Source organism: Maylandia zebra, linkage group LG1 (assembly GCF_041146795.1).
Source record: "Maylandia zebra isolate NMK-2024a linkage group LG1, Mzebra_GT3a, whole genome shotgun sequence".
Classification (NCBI taxonomy): Eukaryota; Metazoa; Chordata; class Actinopteri; order Cichliformes; family Cichlidae; genus Maylandia; species Maylandia zebra.
The window spans coordinates 44739926-44763009 of record NC_135167.1 but is presented as its reverse complement, the minus strand read 5'-3'; the positions used below and the strand labels follow the sequence as shown (position 1 = coordinate 44763009).

General features: G+C 41.4%; 2 protein-coding genes across 2 annotated transcripts in view; one reads left to right on the top strand and one right to left on the bottom strand.

Moving 5' to 3' along the window:
- The window catches only part of chsy1 (chondroitin sulfate synthase 1), a 30013-nt gene extending 14086 nt beyond the window's left edge, over nt 1-15927 (top strand). The window contains exon 3 of the mRNA XM_004568699.4: nt 13071-15927. Within this exon, the coding sequence (XP_004568756.1) occupies nt 13071-14663 (1593 nt within the window). The 3' untranslated portion in view covers nt 14664-15927. The remainder of the gene's footprint in view (nt 1-13070) is intronic.
- Nucleotides 15928-20688: 4761 nt separating this feature from the next.
- Nucleotides 20689-23084, bottom strand: part of lrrk1 (leucine-rich repeat kinase 1) — a 94910-nt gene continuing 92514 nt past the window's right edge. Inside the window, exons 37-38 of the mRNA XM_024799389.2 lie at nt 22852-22953; nt 20689-22244 (exon numbers count right to left, since the gene is read on the bottom strand). Of these exons, the coding sequence (XP_024655157.2) occupies nt 22067-22244; nt 22852-22953 (280 nt within the window). The 3' untranslated portion in view covers nt 20689-22066. The remainder of the gene's footprint in view (nt 22245-22851; nt 22954-23084) is intronic.

Here is a 23084-nt window from a genome sequence, read left to right as displayed (position 1 = left end):
GTATAAAATCTCGTTTTCTATCATAATTCAGTCTCATTGTGGAAAGAACCACAGTCTGTGACGGCACCTTTAACAATCAATGCCTATAACTCATCTGATTAATCAGGCCTATAAATTTGTTTGTCACAGAACCATAAACTGACAAAGTTCTGGCCTCTGACAATAAAGTATGAAGAAAAGTGATGCCATAAATAGCTTTTCTTTACCAGTGAACTTCATTAAACTGTAGTTAACAGATAAAGAGCCCTCAATAAAGGCATCTGACGTAGTCTGTAGTTGTTTTTGATGGATGACATTGATCTGCTGTCCTCAGCAGTACAAAGACTGTTTCTTCTCCTGCCATGCATGCCAGCTCAAAAAGAAACTTCCAGCCCTGCTAATGGGAATCACAAGGCTGCACTGCTTTGAATCCTCCTCCTAATCCTAATTTTTACTGAGTGGTCAGCAGGGCTGTCAAACCAGCACACTCTGTAATGTGCTGCTCTCCACCTGCCAACAACCACACCATTATATTTCTGCATGCATGTTCTGAGTAGGTTTTCATCACAAGGGCGGTTAGCATCGGGTCCAAACACCCATCTCGTGCTTGTTTTGGTCTGTAACATAATATAACAACTTTGCTGGATGCAAGCTGGCTCTTCAGGTTGCATGGTTGTTATAGGTTTTCTTGATGTTGTCTTTTCTTCTAGTTAACACCATATACAGGCTAACAGTCTTTGTCTAACTTACAGATTCACTAGTTCCAGTTCCACAGGTGGGATTACTCTAATTCTTGGTCACATGGGGATTTTCCAAGTCCTGTATTAACACGTTCCACTCAGTGCAGTATTTTTTTTTGTCTCGCTCAGCAGCTTCTGAGAGCTAACGGCTAACAGCATTGGATGCTCAGATGGCTTAGAAGCACATACTGGTTCACTTGATTGAATATATGATTTGGTCAGCTGGCAAGGTCTTCTAGATTTGTGTGAATAGAACCAAACTGGCATGCTACTTTATGGGCCATTGTAAGAGCACATAAACAGGATCTACTCCAGTTTGGAATTCTAGCTTAAAGACAGCTCTGTGGATGTCAGCAATTTCTATTTATCACACTGTTTGTTCCAGAAAAGGACTGCATCGAGGGCAGGAGGACGATATGTTTTCATAACTAAAATTGATTGCATCACTATTTGACAATCCTTGAGCTTTAAGATTAGAAGCAACAATGAGTTCTGCTGAGGCTTAGCTAGCAGACAGAAAAATGGAGGCCACTGAAACTCGGCCTTGTGAAGCATGGAGCTGACTTTGTGCTGAGTAGATTCTGTGAGTCTGTGAGCGCCCCCCGCAGCCCTGAAAAGGATAAGCGGAAGCGAATGGATGGATGGATGGATGGAAGAAATAACGCAGTGTTACCACCAGTGTAGGACTAGAAGTCAACAAAACAACAAAAACAGCGTAATATTAAAACAGTTGCAACCATTAGTGCCAGCTCTACCTGTTAACACAAAACAAAGATTCTCCAAGGAAGTTGGGTAAATTGCCTTACCTGTTCACTTTAAATAATCCACTTGTGTTTTCTAATCTGGGTCGGTTAAATCAGTTCTTGCTGTATTTAAACAAAACCAAATATGTTTAAGTGCTTTCCCATTGATATTTATGTTGTCTTGTTATCTTCATGCTGAAGAAATGCTCAGAACGACTTTAGTAGACAAAAGTGCCAAGCTTTAACAAAATATCTTTAGTTGTTGGACGTCATGTTTTACCATTTTCTACTCTTATTAATTAAAGTCAGTCACTATTAATAATAGTCAGATCTGTAACACAATAATTAACTAGTATCCAAGTTATACAAATGTCTGTAAGGAAAGGTTTCCCACGACACTACTGGTCAGATGGAGAGTTAGATTTTTTTTTTTTAATGCTTCCGTCCTCGTGATTTCACAGCTTCTGAGAGGGTGAAGCAGGAAAGACCTGCCCCACAGCAGAGCCTGCGTATTTAACCATCATATTTTGACACACTGATGAGACCCCTAAACACAGAGTGAAAATGTGGATTTTAAAATTCAGATTTGTTTCTGTAATGGTGGCATTGTTTAGGGCGAGGAGTATATTTATGGGCTTGATGTGTGCATATTAGAAGGATTTGTCGTCTTTAGCTTTTCCTACAGCCATAACCCAGTTCCTGTTTATCTGGCTTCCTTGGGCGGTGCTCACTAAATGCTAGCTGCTTGGACCTTCACAACTCCACAAATATGCTGCTGCCCACCACACATCTATAATTACATTCAACAATAAAAAAAAAAAAAAAAAAAAAAAAAAAAGACCAATATTGGTTCGTCCTTTGCTTTTCTGGGCGGTTCTCATTTAGCCTTTTGTCTCGATGTAACATAGCTGTGGATCCGCCCATGTTCCCTTCTGTGAAGCAGCTGTCATCTGCTGCCTTCTTATTAGACTAACTGCTGTGGGCCTGAAGTGACAGGAAGGCCTTACTCGTATCATAATTAATCAGACTGGAAAAACCTCAGTCTGCCACTGCAGGTCATTTTGGCAAACACTACAGTGTCATAGCTACTTTGCTGGCAAAAAAGAAGACAAAGACACTAGGTGGGGGCAGCTATGAAGAGGATGAACTCTAGAAGATGACATACCTGTGGAGGTATGGAGATGTTTAGGAGAGAGCAGTTGACTTCTTGACCAGATTATTTAATAACTCAATTTTGGAAAGTAATCTCTGAGAAATGGAAAAGACGTGTACTGGTACCAATGTTCAAGAACAAAGGTGAACAGCTCAACAAGTACCATTAGAAATATTTTTATATGTAAAAGTAAGTATAGCAAAACAAGTGAAGATAATGAAAAATATCCATTCTATTGACTGAGTCTGGAATAAAGACTGAGTCATTTTGCAAGTGCCGTTATGGCATGGTTGGTAGTCTGATACAACACGCCAACTGTACTTATATATTATACAAATTTTTGCTCAATGTAGCATAAATATGAGATATTCATATTCAGGCACTGCCTGAAGTGGGACAATGGACCAAAAGAGTATGTGATCTCTGAAGCTAAAATTTCACAGCAGTTAACTCTGGGCCATCATTTTTTCAGGCAAGTCTGATATTGTGAGCAGCAGTATGTATTCATGCCAAGAAAAAGGCGCTTGCTTTTAACGCCAGAGGAGGAACCAACGGTCATCTGGCAGAGAACATGTCTCTGCTGGTTCAGAGTCCAGTGGCTGTGTGCTTTATTCCGCTGCATCTCATGATCTGCATTGTGCTTGGTGAAGTAAGGCTAGAATGCAGTTGCCCAGCTGGTAGTGGTGTAACTGTGTGGGAGACAGTTTCTTGGCGCAGTTTGCTGGGCCTGTCCTTGCCTTTAGGCCTATAGTGTACCAGTCTCTGGATGGATACTTTCAGCAGGATAGCACAACCTGTCGCAAAGGTCAAATCACCTCGAGTTGGATTATTAAAGTTCACTGTACTCAAATAGTGCCCAAATCTCAATTCAATGAGGTGCCTTGGGGAAATGGTGGAAAGAGGGATTCCTGCATCATGAATATGAAGCTGACAAATGTGTAGCATTTCATAGCACATAGCTCTGCAACAGAGCTGATGACCACGCCCATATAGAGCTGATGACCACGCCCATATAGAGCTGATGGTCACGCCCATATAGAGCTGATGACCACGCCCATATAGAGCTGATGGCCACGCCCATATAGAGCTGATGGCCACGCCCATATGTAGCTGTGGACAGTTGCCTAAACTTCTCTGCCTCAAAGCCACAATCTTGCCCCAGCACAGTAAAAGACAACATTAGCAGTGGTATTGTAACTGATGAACAAATACAGGAAAATAAGTATGCTGCAGTGATTTTGACTCATCCTATCAGGGTTAGATTGAAGCTGTGAGGGAGTAGTGGGGAATGTCTTGGATTATTTTTCTGTTCTACATTTCGGTCCTATCAGAGCTCAGTAGTGATATATTCAATATAACACGAGCTCCATAGTTAGCTGGAACCAAAGTGATGGGAAAGATGCACACGTTATGTAGCACCAAAGCACAACAGCAGCTGCCTCAAGGAGCTTTATATTGTAAGGCAAAGACCCTCCAGCGTGTACACTGAGTCTATCTTTGAAAGTACACCAATATTTTGGCAGAAGATGAGCAATTCTGTAGTTCTGCTTTTGCTTGGAAGCGTGTTGTTGTGTAGTCCTCTCTCATAGTTTATCTACATGTAAAGTGCTGAATGTACTCTATACCTCCAAGATGGTTCTGTTTATTATTACAGTACAGAGAGTGCACCATGCACACACATCCTCAGAGATGGAGCTCTAGTGTTCATGTGTAATAAAGAAAAACAACATTAATGAATGCCATTATTGTCTGATCACGACTGTACTCAAAGATGTGTTACTGTTTAGTCAAGACTAAAGCAAATGAAGCACATTTATAGTAGGAATCAGCTTTTCAAGGTGACTGTGCACAACTGTGAGCAAGATCAGCTCACATAAAGTACAGCAAGCGTATGTGTTGTCAGAAATGCTTGGATTGTCTTATAATTGTGATAGTACCATTTGAGTGCAGGCTTACTTGTGGTTCCTACGATATTTAAAATTAGATTTGCGAGACAGACGCCCTCCACTTTTAAGATTGGCTTAAAACGTTACTATACTGCCACAGGTCTAGGCTCCTGGGGATTCCCATGATGCACTGGGTGTTTCTTCTTCACTCACTGTCTATTCATACACACGTTGCACTTAATCATTACTTATTATTTATCTCTGGCTGTCTTCAACATTGTGTCTTTTGTTCTGTCTTGCTCTTATCACCCCAATCAGTCATGGCCGTTGGCTGCCGCTCCCTGAGCCTGGATCTGCCAGAGGTTTCTTCAAAGGAAGTTTTTACTTCCCACTGTGTGAAATTTGGTTCAGCTTTTGTTATTATTTACTTTATGAAGTTAGTTTTTGTCATGGTCTTAACCCCTTAATCTTCTCTGTATTATCTTTCATACATACAGATAATGTTACATTATCAGTGTTTTTCCCTCCCTTGAAAAACCAAAACAACTTGCACAATATATTTTTAAGCAGGGGGGGCAGATGTAGGAAATATGAATCTTGACTTTTATTTTTAATTTGTCACTACAGTTAAATAAACACTGCGTTTTCAAAAATTTTCTGACAAGTATTTGTTTCAGGCTTTAAAGGGTTAAGTCTCTATTTTTCACATAATAGCTCGTATCTCCCATCTCGCCTGGGTAGGCTGAACTGAAGAAGACATCTGGATAGTGGACTGAGGGAACAAAGGGCCTTTTCTGTTTTCTGTCACCCATCCAATCCTCAGATGACACACAAACGAAGGGGTCTGTTCAAATTTCACTTTAGGCCTCTTACTATGCTGGAGTAGTGTAGTCCGTGGCAGTGATAATGGTACTAATCAAGGCGATCCTAGTGTTGCAATGCACCACACAAAGGCTAAGTTACACCATTCTGCCCTTTCTGTGTAGTTGGATTAGTTTTTGAACGCCATCTTGTGCAAGTACAGAACATGGCATAATCGGGTTGGTTGGTTGTGGCTTAAATTAGATTTAAATTAGTTTATGTGAGCTGACTGGTAACAAAACTAATAACTCAGGGGAAAGTCCGTCTAAAGGGTAAGTTTTGTGCTGCCCGTGGCAGCAACAATGAGTTTTATGTTAAGGAACCAAGGATATGCTGTCCGCTTTCACTCTCTCTTAAGCAGTAAGTCTTTCTTTATTATTTGGCTATTGGCATGGAAATGGGAAAGCCAGCTGCTAGCCGTAAAGTTTGGGGTTTTAAAGCACTTTATGAATGGGGACAGTGTGGAGGAGAGTCAGTTTGAGTCAGGTGACCGGTGGTTCACCGGACCAACGAGCTGGAGTCAGAAACTCCCATGTTTTGTCATCTGACCCTTTCAACCAATCACTAATAGAAGACCCTTGCAAGTCATCAAGATTTTAATATTAAAATAAAACAATAAAAAACTAACCGCTTAACTTAAGTTTCCTAAAAGAGAAAGCCACTATTTTTTTAGTAGTTTCAAGATCGTGTTTCCCACAGGCGTTAGAATATAGTTCTTTCAGTAGTGGGGACCCATTGGGTCATCCTTTGCTTTTCTAGGAGGTTCTCATTTAGCCTTTTGTGTTGATGTTACAGAACTGTGGATCCATGAGCATGTGTGCGGACTCCCAGTCTTTGGTAAATTTAATAAAAAAATTAGGTACTTGTGACAATAAAGAACAGAGCAATAATCATCTGCCTCTTTAGTGAGTTCCTCATCTCATAGATTAGCTCCACTGTCCTAAACTGCAGCTAATAACGGTAGTCCTTCTTCTGCTCTGTAGCCTTGATGAGCTTAGCACAGAGACACATGATTTAATTCTCCACCTGCTGTGGGGTTTGGTTAGCGTGACCCTCTGGTTCAAAGCTGATCTCCAGGACAAAACAAAGACTACTGTCCCCAGTTTCAGTTCAGACCAAGTGAATTTGGTCTTCATTAGGCTACTTGACAAGAGACTGTCTGCTTAAATAGCTGAAAGATATCAAGGGCTGCTGCAAGAGTGTCGCAATAGAAAATGAGTCATTAGCTGGTTAGCAGTGATACACGTTCTATTGTTATCTACTGGATCTGAATGTGTGATGGTGTTTGTGATAATATAGTAATAAGGTTACATTATATCTACAAGTTTTTATGATTTAGGCAGTCACATTACCTAATGATGGTCGAAATGTCCTGATATGGTAGCTCTATGCCAGCATATCAGGATGTGTACAAACCTGTAAATACTGTCTCTTGAGGCAACTGTTGTTGTGATTTGGCACAATATAAATAAAAATGGGAATTGAAATACTGGAGTGTAGCGTAAAATTCCCAGTCCAAATTTTACATCAGTCCAGACCCAAAGAGTTGCTGTCGGTTTTCCTTTGTGCTGCCTTCAGCTCATGTAGAATTGTATTAGCGCATTGAAGGCTCAAGTGATGCAAGCAGACTATAACTTGAGTAGAGGAAACTGGTAATAATTCAGCTGCCTTTTTTAAGTGTCAGTTAATCAATTAAATGTTTTTGTTTTTTTTATTGTGGCTTGTGCAGTGATATCCAGCTGGCAATGCTGTAAACAAATTAGTCAGAGCATCAAAGACAGCCTTAATCTGTAACTGAACAACATAAAGACTTGATTGGTAGACTGGGTATAGTTGCTGAACTGGACCAATCTAAGCATTAAAGATCAAATGATGGTAAGAGATTCGTATGGTTGTGCTGCAGTGAACCAACATAAATGTGTCTGTACCTGTGATGCCCTATGGGCATCTCTCTCAAAGGAAAAACAGTATGCTGAATCATACTGCTGCTATGTGTTGGCAGAATACTTCAGGAAAGATAAACATTTGTCAGTATGTCTTTTTTTCCATTTAGAATGAGGTCTTTTCCTATTAGCAGTTTGTAGCTCCATTCATCACATTTTGGATCATGTTCTTACATATGGCATAGAAACTGAACGTGTAACAGTATTCCCTGAAAACCCGCCCTGGTCTGATCATTTCTTAATAACATTTGCACTTACAATAATGAATTACAAAGCAGTGGGTAATCCATTTCATTACAGTAGATGTCTCTCTGAAAGTGCTTTAGCTAACTTTAATTCATCCGCTGTTATCTTTCTTAATGTCCCACCACAGTGGATTCCTCTCCCACTCAGATCAGTTATCGTAATAGTATTACATCTGTACAGCCTAAGACTGGATACTGTGGCTTATCTGAAAACGAAGCCTCAATCAGTTTTATTTATATAGCGCCAAATCACAACAACAGTCGCCTCAAGGCGCTTTATAATGTAATATTCAAAAGATCTTCATTTCATCTTACTACATATATTTCTCTTTAGCACTGTAGACAGTCTGACAAGAAGTCAGAGCCCTGTTCCACCAAGCATTGCTTTAATCTTAACTAGTAATAACGTGTTTATTGTCTTTTCAAATTAAATTTTAACCAATAGAGAAAAAAGTATTCACAACCATCTCACAGAAGGTATCATTACATACAGCCACTTCTAATACCATTGACTCATTTCTCCAACTGATCTTTCTGAGTTAACTTCAGTAATTACTTATTTCAAAACCATCAACGTGTCTTTTAGACCCCATTCCTAAAAGGCTGCGCAAAGAAGTCCTTTCATTAATTAATGCTTAAACCAGCAGTTTAAATTCAGTTCAATTCAGTTTATACAGCGCAAAATCACAACAACAGTTACCTCAAGGTGCTTTATATTGTAAGGTAGACCCTACTATAATAGATACAGGGAAAAACCCAACAATCATATGACCCCCTACGAGCAAGCGCTTTGTCGACAGTGGGAAGGAAACAAAGAAAGAAAGACCCAATGCATCATGGGAATCCCCCAGCAGCCTATGCCTATTGCATAACTAAGTGAGGATTTGGGATCACCTGGTCCAGCCCTAACTATATGCTTTAGCAAAAAGGAAAGTTTGAAGCCTAATCTTAAAAGTAGAGATAGTATCTGTCTGGCCAAGGTAATGCTGTCCAGACTAAGAATCTGGTTAGACACCATATTTCTAAGATTTTTAGGGCCGAGTACAATAACCTCAGTTGGATCTGAATTTAGAAGCAGAAAATTAGAGGTCATCCAGGTCTTCATATCTTTATGGATATATGAAGTTGTCATCTGCATAGCAGTGTAAATGTATGCTATGTCTTCTAATGATGCTGCCTAAGAGAAGCATGTATAATGTAAACAGAATTGGTCCTAGCACTGAACCCTGTGGAACTCCATAATTAACTTCAGTGTGTGAAGAGGACTCTCCATTTACATGCACAAACTGGAGTCTATTAGATAGATATGATACAAACCACTGCAGTGCAGTACCTGTAATACCTACAGCATGTTCTAATCGCTCTAATAGGATATTATGGTCGACAGTATCGAACGCTGCACTGAGGTCTAGCAGGACAAGCACAGAGATGAGTCCACTGTCAGAGGCCATAAGAAGATCATTTGTAACCTTCACTAAAGCTGTTTCTGTGCTGTGATGAGCTCTGAAACCTGACTGAAACTCTTCAAATAAACCTCTGCAGATGATCTGTTAGCTGTTTGACAACTACTCTTTCAAGGATGTTTGATATAAAGGAAGGTTGGAGATTGGCCTATAATTAGCTAAGACTGCTGGGTCTAGAGATGCTTTTTGAGTAAAGGTTTAACTACAGCCAGCTTGAAGGCCTGTGGTACATAGCTGATCATTAGAGATAGGTTGATCATATTTAAGATCGAAGAATTAATTAATGGCAGGACTTCTTTGAGCAGTTTTGTAGGAATGGGGTCTAAAAGACACGTTGATGGTTTGGAGGAAGTAATTATTGAAGTTAATTCAGAAAGATCAATTGGAGAAAAAGAGTAACTTAACATCAATGGTACTGGTTTAAACTTTATTTGTGAAGAAGTTCATGAAGTCATTACTAGTTAATGTTAAAGGGATTGTTGGCTCAACAGAGCTCTGACTGTTTGTCAGCCTGGCTACAGTGCTGAAGAGAAACCTGGGGTTGTTCTTATTTTCTTCAATCAGTGATGAATAGTAAGATGTTCTGGCTTTGCAGAGGACTTTCTTATAAAGCAGCAAACTATTTCTCCAGGCTAAATGATGATCTTGTAAATTTGTGACACGCCATTTCCTCTCCAGCTTACAAGTTACTGCTTTAAGTTAATCGTTTAAGAGTTACTCCAAAGTACTTCTGATTTGAGGCTCTCTTTTTCACATTAGCTACAATTTCCAGACTCATGTAATGAATAGGTGAGATTATTAAGAAGATAATCGACCTCTGTTGGAATAGCGCTCAGGCTGCTGTTCTGCTCTGTGTTGGTGCTACAGTTTGCAGGTTCGGTGGCTAATCATCTAGTGTCTAAACGCAGTCATTGGAACACCACCTTCCATCACACATGTCAATACCAGAGCTATTGTGTTGCCGTCTTTGGTGCGGGAGGATTTTTTCCCCCGAGTTGAAAAATTTGTTTAGACAGATCAACCCTGCATACAAGAGAGCCAATTACAGCAGCATAATGCTGTCTCCAATTAGATTCGCAAAGTGCACTCTGAGGCAGGCACTGCTTATTGTCCTGCAGATTAAACCCAGCCGGAATGGCAAGCATACTGGCCCTCTGGCCTCACCGCCTGCTGTGAGCCTCAGGCCTCTTTTTTCCTTTGCTTGCAAGTCAAGCTGTAATGCATGAACCCTGTTGAGCTCATTGCAATCATGAACTGTCAGCTAAAAATTTCAGGTGAATCTTCAGACATGTTTTAGATTTGTGATATCTAGCACACTGCTGTTTAGAGGTGAGATTAAATATCCTTTTCTAAAAATAACTCGTAATAATTAAATTAAATCCATAAAAAATAATGTTTGGGTTACTGGGGGTGCACTGAAATCCAGTCATGAGACCTTTAAGGTGATAATTTAACCATTTAACCATCATCAATTCCTTCTTTGATTGGTTACACCATTGTCCAGTGGTATAATCCTAATATACTGCATAACATCATTATGATACCATATCATTCTCAAACTTGTGCTGTTTAGTTGTGTTTTACAGTGAATTTTCAGCTAAACAAGGATCTGGCTAGATTGTCTTGATTTCTAAATATCAAACCATAATAGCACAAGAAATACTGACGAACTGACCCTACTGCTGACCCTACTGCTGACCCTACACTGCTAACCCTAACAGGCCATGAAAGCCTATAATTGTTTGGGCTGTTTTGTTTGTTTTCTGCCCATATTTGTCTTGTGCATATTTGATGATATTAGATTTTTTTAGCTTTTATAACAGCGCTGGTAGCGCAGCAACCTTTCTTCCTTCATTCATTTCAAAGGTGCTCCACTCAACTCGGACACCCTGTTTTTAATAAGCAGTCTCTTTTTGCGCCCAGCCAAATATAGCGGACTGTTAATGTAGCACTTTTCTCCTTATGAAAATAAAAAAAAATATGATTGACTGACCAATGAGAATTCAGTTGGATTCGAGGGAAATATGGCCCCTGAGACTAAAGTCCTTATTTACATACCTAGAGTCAAACACAGACTTGCAGTGTCTGAGGATTCAGTAAAAAAGCACAAATCTTTGCTGCCTCATCCCAGGGTTGTGTCTAACATAATGGATTCAGTGTAAGAGATGAGACCTTGGAACAGCCGCTGTGTATGTAATGAGTAAGAACAGTCACTAGAACAGCTGGGCCTAAAATGAGGCATACAAGGTTTCAGCTTGCAGCAATTACTTGTGACTTCTTCTTGGCTTGGCGTTGCAAAAGAACTGTTTATGTTGATTAGCTAGACAGGATGTTGTGATGTTAATGACTGTGAAGAAATTGCAATAATGAGTTTTAAGTAAGAAGTGAGTTGGTGTTAATAATGGTGAAGCAATAGAGGGAGGGGCATGAAAACATTGCGGCTGTCAGCCAATGATTATCTGATCTTCCAACATCAGCGTCAACTAGACTCAAACTTACAATCCCAAGTTGCAAAAATGCTGTGCAAAAATTAAAATATATTTTTAAAAAAGTAAAAAAAAACATTTTTTTACTCACTCTACACCCACCAAAATATACAAAGATGTAGTGCAACTTGTCAGGATGCTCAAAGTTTTTAAAGCACATCAATATGACTGATTTTGTGAGACGAGGGCCATTCTCACAGGTACGCAGAGAGAAAGCTGGTTTTCTCATGTCATGCCTCCCTCATATGAATATCATTTGTGGATTGGTTGGCCTGTGTCTGCCCATAGTCCTGATCTCACCTCTAAAGTAGCTCTTTTTTTTTTTTTAACTGGCTAATGTATGTTTTATCAGTTAGTGTGGTGTTTGATCGAGTAGCTTAGTGGGTAAATTGCTGACCTTTTACCGCTGCTGTGCTGAAGGTTGTGGGTTCAAGTACAGCAATGGACACTTTTCTGTTTCACAAAACAAAAATACCACTTTTATTCCTCACTTTAGTAAAGCTTGCTCTAAACCTGTCTCTATAGAACTCATCTGATACACCAAGAAGAGACTTGGTGCTGCTATTAAATTCATAATAACCTTTTTTGAACGTTTAAACATTAAGTAAAGCAACATGTACTTTACCATATGTGCACAGATTCTGCTTTCAGATGTGCATAGTCATCTCAAAAGGCTGATTCATGCTAGTTAAAACCATGCTAAGTTGTGGCTATTATGCCATTGTGCTATGGCCAGCAACATGCCTGTTAGTACATACATTCAGCAAAATAATAATATGTCAACATAAAGTACTGATATCAGTTAACAAGGGTGTTGATCCCAACTTTTTTGGAATTGGGGTTATACTTTGCAATCACAGGTCAAATAAATATCAAATCTGATCTGTAATCAGAAATCCTGTCAGACAAATCTGCTGCAAGTCTTTTCAGTTTCTACTTGTTGCTGCACATGCGTTCACATGGTTAAACATTTAAAGGTTGAAGATGTCTCCTTTCCACTTTACTTCCAATTATGAAGAAGTTCCAGCGTGTTTTGATGGGCTGGTTTCCCTCTTGGGTGCACTGAAATGTAGGTTAAAGTAAACAGAAAGTCAGACCCTTGCCCTTCCTGTGATCATATTTAGCTGTAGGTTTCATTTTGCTCTGACTGCTCCTGTCCAGTTTTCAGTATAGCCTGTCCAGAGTTGTCTTCTCAAAATAGACTTACAGACTGCAGCCGTTCTGATACTACCTTCATTGCAAGACAGCGTCACAAGCGCCGCCTTCTTTAACGGCTCAAAAACAGCGACTCCAGTATTTACACTGTGAAGCTCGTGCCATTCGAGGAGCCGGAGGTTTCTAAAGCAGGCCTAAAAAATATTCTAACACTCGTATTTTCACCAGTGTGCAGTATACTCCTTAACACATGGAGATCTCATCAGCAAAATACTATACAATAACTGCCAGTGTTCAAAGTAAGCACTTAAATAGAAATAAACACATGTATATTGGCTATTCAGATATTAGCATTATCATGAGTTTATTTAATCAGTGCCAACTGGTTTTAAAGCAATGATGTCCTGTCTCCACAGATGCAGCAGCTCTTCTATGAGAATTATGAACCAAACAAGAAAGGCTACATACGAGATCTCCACAACAGCAAGATTCATCGAGCCATCACACTTCACCCCAACAAGAACCCTCCCTACCAGTATCGCCTTCACAGCTACATGCTCAGCCGCAAGATCGCAGACTTGCGCCACCACACCATTCAGCTGCACAGGGAGATTGTCCAGATGGGGCGCTACGGAGCATTCGAGCCTGACCGAGAGGACCTCCAGCTCGGCATGCCCCCTTCGTTCATGCGCTTCCACCCCCATCAACGAGAGGAAGTTCTGGAGTGGGAGTTTCTGACGGGAAAGTACCTGTTCTCGTCGTCTGACAGTCAGCCACCCCGCCGTGGCATGGATTCCTCTCAAAGGCAGGCCCTGGATGACATCATCATGCAAGTGATGGAGATGATCAACGCCAATGCCAAAACACGTGGTCGTGTTATTGATTTCAAAGAAATTCAGTATGGCTACAGGAGGGTCAATCCCTTGTACGGGGCAGAATACGTTCTGGATCTGCTGCTGTTGTACAAGAAGCACAAGGGAAAGACCATGACAGTTCCTGTAAGGAGGCACGCCTACCTGCAGCAGACCTTTAGTAAGATCCAATTCAGAGAGGAGGAGGAGATGGATGCCCGAGGTCTGGCCAGCCACATCAACAAGGAATCAGACTCCCTCTCATTTCTGTCCAACTCGCTCAAGATGCTGGTGCCCTTCAAGCTGGCTACCTCAGGTCAGGATCAGAGGGAGCCCAAGGAAAAGAAGGTTAACATCCTGGTACCTCTGTCAGGCCGCTATGACATCTTTGTGCGCTTCATGGCTAACTTTGAACGAGTATGTCTGATCCCCAACCAAAATGTTAAACTACTGATCCTGCTCTTTAGCACAGATAACAATACTGAGCGGGTGAAGCAGGTGGAACTTATGAGGGAGTATCACATGAAGTATCCTCGAGCAGAGATGGAGATAAAGCCTGTCCCCGGTTCCTTCTCCAGGGCGTTGGCTCTGGAAGTTGGTTCTTTACACTTCTCTAATGATTCCCTGCTTTTCTACTGTGATGTGGATCTGCTTTTCTCCAGTGAATTCCTCAAAAGATGTCGGACTAACGCTGTCCTGGGGGAGCAGACGTACTTCCCCATCATCTTCAGTCAGTATGACCCTAAAGTAGTTTATGCTGGGAAGGTCCCCAGCAACAACCACTACGTCTTCACCTCTAAAACAGGCCTGTGGAGGAACTACGGATTTGGGATTGTCTGTGTATACAAGAGAGACCTGGTTCGAGCTGGAGGCTTCGACACTTCCATACAGGGCTGGGGATTAGAGGATGTAGATCTTTATAATAAATTCGTCCAGTCAGGGATCAAGTTGTTTAGAAGCACAGACACAGGAATAGTTCACGTTCATCATCTAGTCACATGTGACCCCCACCTGGATGTGAAGCAATACAAGATGTGCCTGGGCTCCAGAGCTTCCTCGCATGGCTCCACCCAGCAGTTGGCTGAGCTCTGGCTTGAGAAGAACAACCACGGCTTCAGGAGGCTGGCCAGCAACAATGGGTCAGTTAGGACAGCGTAAGAAGTGCTGGGTTGTCATTAATTGAACTCACTTTCCCTTCTTAGTAGTAGTTTCACTGCTTAATTTATTTTTTAATGAAATTAAATAATTCACATTGATATATTTTTAAAATATCTTTCTTTTTTTAAAGAAACATCCTAATGAGCAGCTCCCAGAAGTAGTCCGGGCAGTCTGTTCTCTTTCCTGATTATTGCCGGGGCTCCTTTTGCGCATACGTTACCTGTCAGGCTACTAGTTAATTTGGTTATTAATGTTCGCCTCAGTAAAGTCTTTCAATGTTATATGTGGCGTGTGTGTTCAAAGCAGACTGGTGTCCCTGTCCTCTCAGACCAGCAGGGCTCAGAACTACATTCAGTTGCTGGTTGTGTGTGTTTACAAATGAATGAAACTCCAATCAGAGCTCAGTGACTGCCAGGGCCACTTCTTTGGAAAGCAAATTTAGGTGGTTTTCTTTTACATTTACTCTTATGGTTTTGGTGATATGACTTAACACTGTTTGTTTCTTTTTTATATATATATATATTTTGTATTGTTAATTTCTGTAGACCCAACTGCTGAATCTGCAATTCATTATTTTCTATCTAATTTATTGAATTTGCAGGCTCCATTTTCTACAATCTGCTGAAATGTGTATGTGGGACAGTTGTACAGCCCTGTCAGTTGTGGTGTAGTTTTCTTTTCCTTAAGCTCTCTCACCAAAGAGTTTGCACAGTCTGCTTTTACATTTCATGGTGTGTGTGTGTCTGTGCGTGCGCGCGCGTGCGCGTGTGTCTGTGCGTGCGTGCGTGCGCGCGTGTGTGTGCGCGCGTGTGTGTGTGTGTGTGGTGTTTTGCAGGCATGAACATGAAGCTAGCTCCATAGTGGAGGATACACAAATATCACAGATCTTCTAAATGGGTGCAAATCTGGCTTCCACTTCAAGCTTGATTAGCAGCAGCACTTTGATTGCTCGCATATGGTTTTCTCTTTTTTCCAAATCAATTCCTCTTATGTTGACATGAGAGGCGTGTCATTCCTGTCTAGTTTTACAGGTTTGATGGTAAATCATTTCCTCTTTTCATGCCTCTGCCTGTGAACTTCCACTGTAGGGCTCTGTTGGCTTTATGCTCTTGTTGCAGCATTACAACATGATTTATAACACTGATCACACAAGCAGTTACTGTGCTGTCATCATGGTTTGATTTTCTTTAAAAAAAATGTTTTATTGCTTTCTAAATGGACATGGTTTTCTATTTAAAAAGAAATAAAATTGGGGGAGAGTAAATGCATTGTGTCATATTTTTCTGTCTCAAGCAACAATCCCTCATGCTTATAGTTTCCCTGTACCAGCTCACGTACTCTGTGTGTCACACCACACATTCTTCTCTTCCTCCCTTCTGGTTTATGTGTTGTAGAGTCTTCATCTTATATAATAAAGCTCTTTGAACAGGCATGTAATTAAATGTAAAAAAAAAAACAAGACATAACAACCACGGATTATCAGAAACTGAGGATGTGAGGCCTGTTGTTAATCCATCTTTTGAGGCGTTCCTGCCCTGGCATTGATTACTAGTCCATAAAAAGAATCATTTCACAACAGGCTCAAACTTCAAAGTCGTAGTAATTTAGATTGTGTGAGCAATAACATGTCAGCAACAATCTTGTCCCTCAGAAGCTCCACTGGAGGAAAGTGGGAAGGAGTTTCATTTACTGGTAGTTCAGTAACCTCTTCCTGGACTTTTCAACGACACTGAGCAGTAATGTAAAGCTTTCCTAACATAAGGCTCTATCTTATCATTCATTAAAATGAATACAATCTTTTCTGGCTGTAAATAGAATAGAAAAGCACTGAATAAGCACTGAACATCACAATGATATATGGGAATATGACAGCAAATACTAAATATTAAACATTATTGTGCAGCACGTAAGATCAACAGAACACAGTGTGCTTTGAGGTAGGAGCCAAAAAGGGTGTAGTTTGTGGGTGTGATCACCCGTGTGTACACCTGTGAGCATGGACGCGCTTGTTTTTAAAAGGTTCCTTCATGTAATGATCTGCTAGAGGGTGTGGGGGGGCCACAGCCCCGTCCTCCAGGGCATGAAGCAGGTGTGGAGGAGATCAAAACTCCAGACATCCAGAGGCCCCCAGAACACAAGAGACCAAGGAAGACCAACAGAGGGGCAGCCGCGCCACTGTCCCAGAAAGAGCTGAGGAGAGTCCCAGATGAGGGCTCACTCAGCAGCCATGGAGCAGAAGCCAGGGGGAGTTGCAGTGACGCGCCCGTGAGCTCCGCCGGCAGCCAGCTGTGCCTGAGTGACCGAGGCCGGGAGCACCCCACCCCCGAAGTGGCCCGAGCGAGCCCCAGGCTCCAGGCCCCGATAAGCAGCCGCCAAGGAGTGAGCCGGTGTGTACCTGGACGCCCATCCCCGGACACAAAGAACCACCAACGCACCGACACCTGAGGGAGTCCGCCACTGGCAGGGGAAGTGGTGACTAAGGCAATTTTCACCAGGAAATAAAGTGCTTGTATTACTCCCTTCTTCTAGCTCAAAATTACTCGCCACGTGGCAAGGACCCGTTATGGTCACACTGCGAGTGGGGGATTTGGACTTTCAACTTAACCTCTTTAGAGCACGGAGAGAGGCTGAAACTGCTTCTCTAGTGAGTCTGGTAAGGGAAAGAGATGAGTTTGGGTAGGAGGTGCCAAATTCCACCAATCCCGCCTCCCTCCATTGTGATAACCATCTCCAGAAAGTGGATGTTGCTGCATTGCAACAGCATTTTGCAGATTACTCTATTTCTCTTACCATACAGAAGTGCCTGGAGGCGACTGCTCGTGAGTTGGCACAACATAAATAAAACTGAATTGAATATGCCACTGTTGAAATGTGCACATACATATAAGGAAGACAGAACCTTAGCTCAAACAAGAACAGGAAACATTTCTACTTGTAAAACTGTAACATTTGGTCTCGTATTAAAAAGAGGAGCCTAATGCTGCACATTGGGAAATCAGGGAATATCATTTTTGATTAGACAATGGTTTAAGTTACTGTTCAAATGATGGCTTTTTGTTTCACTTCATACATTTTGTTCTCCAGAAGAAAGGGTATACAACATGACAACACTGTAGCCACAAATACCTCAGAGGATGAGGAAGTAACAACTCTAAATTATCATATTTTTTCACTTCCTGCCGTTTGACTTGGTGAATGGCTTCCTGTGAGAGAAGACTTAGAGAATTGTTACACTATTTTAGGCAAATGTCTTGTCATCAGTTAGCTCATGAGGATTCTGAGAAACCAGAATTTATTAAATTAATTGAATCTCCAAGTCTGTGTATATATTTAACATCCCTTTAATTATGAGTTTTATTGTTGTCAAAATAAAACAAAAGGCACCAAATCTTTAGAATGACACTATCAACCAAAGTTTTGTTTGCTTTATATCTTAACAAAAAGCAATACTTGTCTTTACTACCCTCTTCTGTCTAAAAAAAAAAAACTAAGGATGTACAACTACAAACCTTTAACTATGAATTCGTAGGGCAGGCGTAATATACAGTACTGTGAAAAACTGTTATAAAGAACGCTTTCAGAAATATAAATGCTTGTTTATTGAACCCAAATGTATTCTGCAGCAGGACAACAACCCCAAACACGCAGCCACAGTCATTAAGAACAAGTACTGGAAGTGATGCTCTGGCCCCCACAGAGCCCTGATCCCAACATCATTGAGTGTGTCTGGGATTACATGAAGAGACAGAAGGATGTGAGGAAGCCTGCATCCACAGATCTGTGGTTAACAACCGACCAGCCGAGTTCCTTCAAAAACTCTGCAAGTGTACCTAGAAGAATTGATGCTGTTTTGAAGGCAAAGGGTGGTCACACCAAATACTGACTAGATTTAGATTTCTCTTTTGTTCCTTCACTTCATTTTGTTGATTGGTGAAAATAAATGATAAACACTTCCATTTTTCAAAGCATTCTTTGCTTAAAGTTCTTCTCACCTGCCTAAAACCTTTGCACAGTACAGTAGGTTCTTGCCCATGGATACTATACGTATGTAAATCTAGATGGCCAGCAGTGGCAAGAATTAGTCTTGTGAGGAACTCAGAGGCTTTGAGACCATGGCTGCTCTCGGCATTTTGCCCAAAATGAGAGCACCCAAGGAGTATGAGTTATTCATGAGGTTGAGAGGTACCGGCCAGATATAATCAGGCTCACCTCAACGCACGACTTGGATTCTGAAACCAGTCTCCTGTCTCAGTCTGGAGTTGCTTGGCGAGAGGTAGCGGGCGTCCTAGTATCCCCTCAGCTTGCTGCCTGCACATTGGGGTTTCTCCCGGTGAACGAGAGGGTTTGTTACCTGCTCCTTCAGGTCAGTGAACGGGTCCTGATTGTCCTCTGTGCCTATACGCCCCCAGCCTTCTTGGGGTCCCTGGGTGGGGTGTGTGAGGGTGCTCCACCTGGGGACTCTGTTGTCCTACTGGAAGACTTCAACACTCATCTGGGCAGTGACAGTGAGACCACGAGAGAGTTTCTTACTTAGTTTCTAAAAATAAAATTGTTACTAGGCTAAAATATAACACTAAAACATTTGGAGGTGTAATGACAGCGCTTTTTAGCTGTGAAATCTTGTTTCAAGCTCTCCAGTAACAACTGACACACTCAGACTTCTGTTGTATACAGATTAAAACACGAGGAGTATGGTGGCACAGTGGTTAGCACTGTTGTGTCAGAGCAAGAAAGTCCTGAGCTAGAATCCAGCATCGGGGCGAGACCTAAGGGTCACATGTGGTGTAACACACACGATCAATAGTGCAAGCCATACATAAGCTAAGATTAGAAAAAAGAAAAGGGGGGAAAAACATGCGTCAAACATCTATTTCACAAGCAACTATTTACAGTCACCAGGGTCTCCAAGGCCAAAAATAAACAGAAATCCCACTCTTCCTGGAAATAAAAGAAATCCTTACACTCTAGAGCAAAACCATCCATCCATCCAAAAGCAAGTCTCGTTCCCGGTGGGCTCCGCCAGAGTGAAACCAAGAAAGAAAAATACCAGATGGTATCATGTCCCCATACTTTACAATTCCATCAATTTTAACAAAATCCTCAAGACCATTCACTGAAATGCAGCCCCAACTATCAGTCTCCATTGTGTTTCACAGATGGCTGCAGACACTCATTACCTCTCTTTTGATGGTGAGTTAGACCAAAAATTTCAAATTGCTTGATATGAACTGTTGCTACTTTAAGCCTAACCACTTCCTGTTTGCTTTTCTCCCAGTTCCTTACCCTTATCAGCTTCTTCACACCTACTCTTCCACTGAGAGCTTTTCTGAAGAGCCTTCGGAAATAGCTCAAGGGCTGGATTTTCTTTTATCCTATTTCTTGAGAACATGACTTCCATATACTGGAATACTGGATACTGCTAATATGCTGTAAATTGTTTTTTGGACCTGTCACTTCTTTTGTCCCGGTGTCCTCAGTTTAAGGTCGCATTGCACGCCATAATGAGCCGAGGTTTATAACAGCCAGGTAATATGCTTTACACATCACTTTGTTGTGCAAAATACTATTTTACTTCTGTCAAAGTCATCCAGACCTGCAGCCTTTCGCTCCTTGAGCTTTCACAGCTCACTCCTCAGCTGAAGTGTTGAAAGCAACAGTATGGTGGGGGAGAGTAAATGGTAAATGGCCTGTATTTATATAGCGCCTTACTAGTCCCTAAGGACCCCAAAGCGCTTTACACATCCAGTCATCCACACATTCACACACTGGTGATGGCAGCTACATTGTAGCCACAGCCACCCTGGGGCGCACTGACAGAGGCGAGGCTGCCGGACACTGGCGCCACCGGGCCCTCTGACCACCACCAGTAGGCAACGGGTGAAGTGTCTTGCCCAAGGACACAACGACCGAGACTGTCCAAGCCGGGGCTCGAACCAGCAACCTTCCGATTACAAGGCGACCTCCCAACTCTTGAGCCACGATCGCCCCACTAACACTCGGCCTTTGTAAATAAATGGTAACTTAATAACTAATTATTCTGTTATTTATTTGTTGACAATAAAATGAAAAAAGAATGAATTATGTACAGCTGATAAGATAACAATTACATTCTGATGAGATAAGAACATTTTTTGTATTAAGGCAATTAAAAAGAAAAAAAGCACAACAAGCATCTGTTGTCTGCATAATGTGAGGCTGGTCACACAACATAAGAAACATTATTAAAATATGACCCCAGAACATTACATATACATGCAGTGTGCAGGTAAAACGTTTACAGTGAACATATTTTAATCAGAACACAAATACTTTCCTGAACCTATGAGTGAACAAACTTAAATAATTACAAATACCACCCTCCCAAATGGTACATGAATGTGAGGACTTTCTTGGCCTTTCACACTGGAACATTTGCTCTTTACCTCTAATATTGCCATGACCATTGCTAGAGTACACCTTGTGCTTATCTCTGAAATACTAATAGTTTTGGCAAAACAACAGTATTTGTCATCCTGGGAAAGAAAGTCGGTCCTGTGAGTCTCTTGTGCAACTGAGTGTAATTTGAACCCTGTGAAGGCCAGTAACAACAAAAGCTGCTACTTATTAGGGAGGTGAACTGTTGAACATGCTGAATCCTTTCTGGTGTTTTACAGATCACAATAGAGAAGCAGCGAGGACCACAGAGCTTCATTTACACAAAATGTTTTATGTGTAAGAATCCGATAAAACATTTTCATGGTGAAGACTGAGAAACTTGCATAATAATGTTGCACATTCGCGGATGTTAGTTTGCTGTTTACAGTTTGAGCTGCAGCTTGCATCCAGGTTCACATGGCACCGTTTAAAACAAAACTGAAGAAATTTAGCAAATATAGACTTAAACTATAACAGCCAGCAACACATTTACGACTTGCTGTCTGCTTACAGCAACACAGAGTTGGAACAACAGCACTATCTTAAATCACTTAATTTAAATAATCGGTGTCTGTTGTTTCAGAGTCTCCCAGCACTGTGTCACCTCCAGAACGTATACTGAGCTTTAGGAAGACTTAAACAGGCTAAGAAACAATGATGGGGTAAAGTCAGCATCAAACACCTCACAACATACTCAACCACATCTTGAACTGAATCACAACCATCAACCAAAGTTTATTCTGTGATTCAGCTTCATGGTTTTTATATTTTCGCAGAATTTTTCTGGTTTAAAGTTATGATTGTACTGAAGTGGTGTCCAGCTTCAAGATCATCCCTCATTGGAGACCCGGTTTGCCTCACAGGTTGCCCTGATGTCAGTGCTCCACAACCCCCAACTCTGAACACTGGCAGTCTGTCAGGGTGCATTCCCCTTGGCTCAGCTGCCATACAGAGATTGGATTATGCACCTTGCTGTTGCAACAAAACGACTACTTTCTTTTCCTCATGTTGGTCTCCAAGTGGCCCAGCTTCTCATAGGACTGGTAGAAGACTTCCAGCTCCGAGCAGCCCCAGGCCCTCCAGACACACAGGCACCACTCCATGTTTTCCTTCTGAAAACCACATACGACTGTGTCCTTCGCCACTAGCGCTGCTTCCCTCAGGATTCTGAGAGAAAGAGAGAGAAGAGGAAGTGACACAGTGTACAGTATGTGGGAAGGGAGATAAAGTCATTTATTTGACCTCCTACTGAACTTTAAGTGTTCATATTCAGATTCAAGCTCCACAGATCAAGACTGCGCTTGCTTTGTTTTAATACACTTCCCATACTTTCATTATCTGCCATATTTGGTTTGTGAAGCAGTTCATAAGTTGGCTGCATGAAAGCCTTCTTGTAAAGCTATAATATAACTTTGCTTCTAAGGCTGATAAACCTTTTTTGACTGGTTGAGAGATGTAATCCAGATTACACATTTGACAAAGCTGAAAAATAACCGGTAGGTTCAATTCAATTCAATTTTATTTATATAGCGCCAAATTACAACAAAAGTCGCCTCAAGGCGCTTCATAGGTAACAGTTGAACAGAATGTATTCATCAGTAATCAGTGAGACAAAATATTGTGTCAATGAATAAACAGTGGATTTCTAAGATTGGTTTAACCACGTTTGGCAGAAAAGAACTATGTATCTGAAAAAAGAATAAACTAGTTAAAAAGTAAATAATACAAAGCTTTACATTTCCCATCATGTCTGGTGAAGAAGAAATGAGCTCACCCCAAATACGAACATCCAGGCGGAGTGAGGACAGCAATGACGCGGCCCTGTAGCTGATTAGCAAGTGGCTGTATTTCGATGACCATCACATCACCTCCACGCCTGCCAAACAACACACACATAGCACCCAATACATTTAGCAAAGCCTGTGTACTGTATGTCACTGAAATATAACACTTTGCTATGTTGCTGGAGAAGGTTGTACCGGGTGCTAGAAGTTCAAACCACAATTC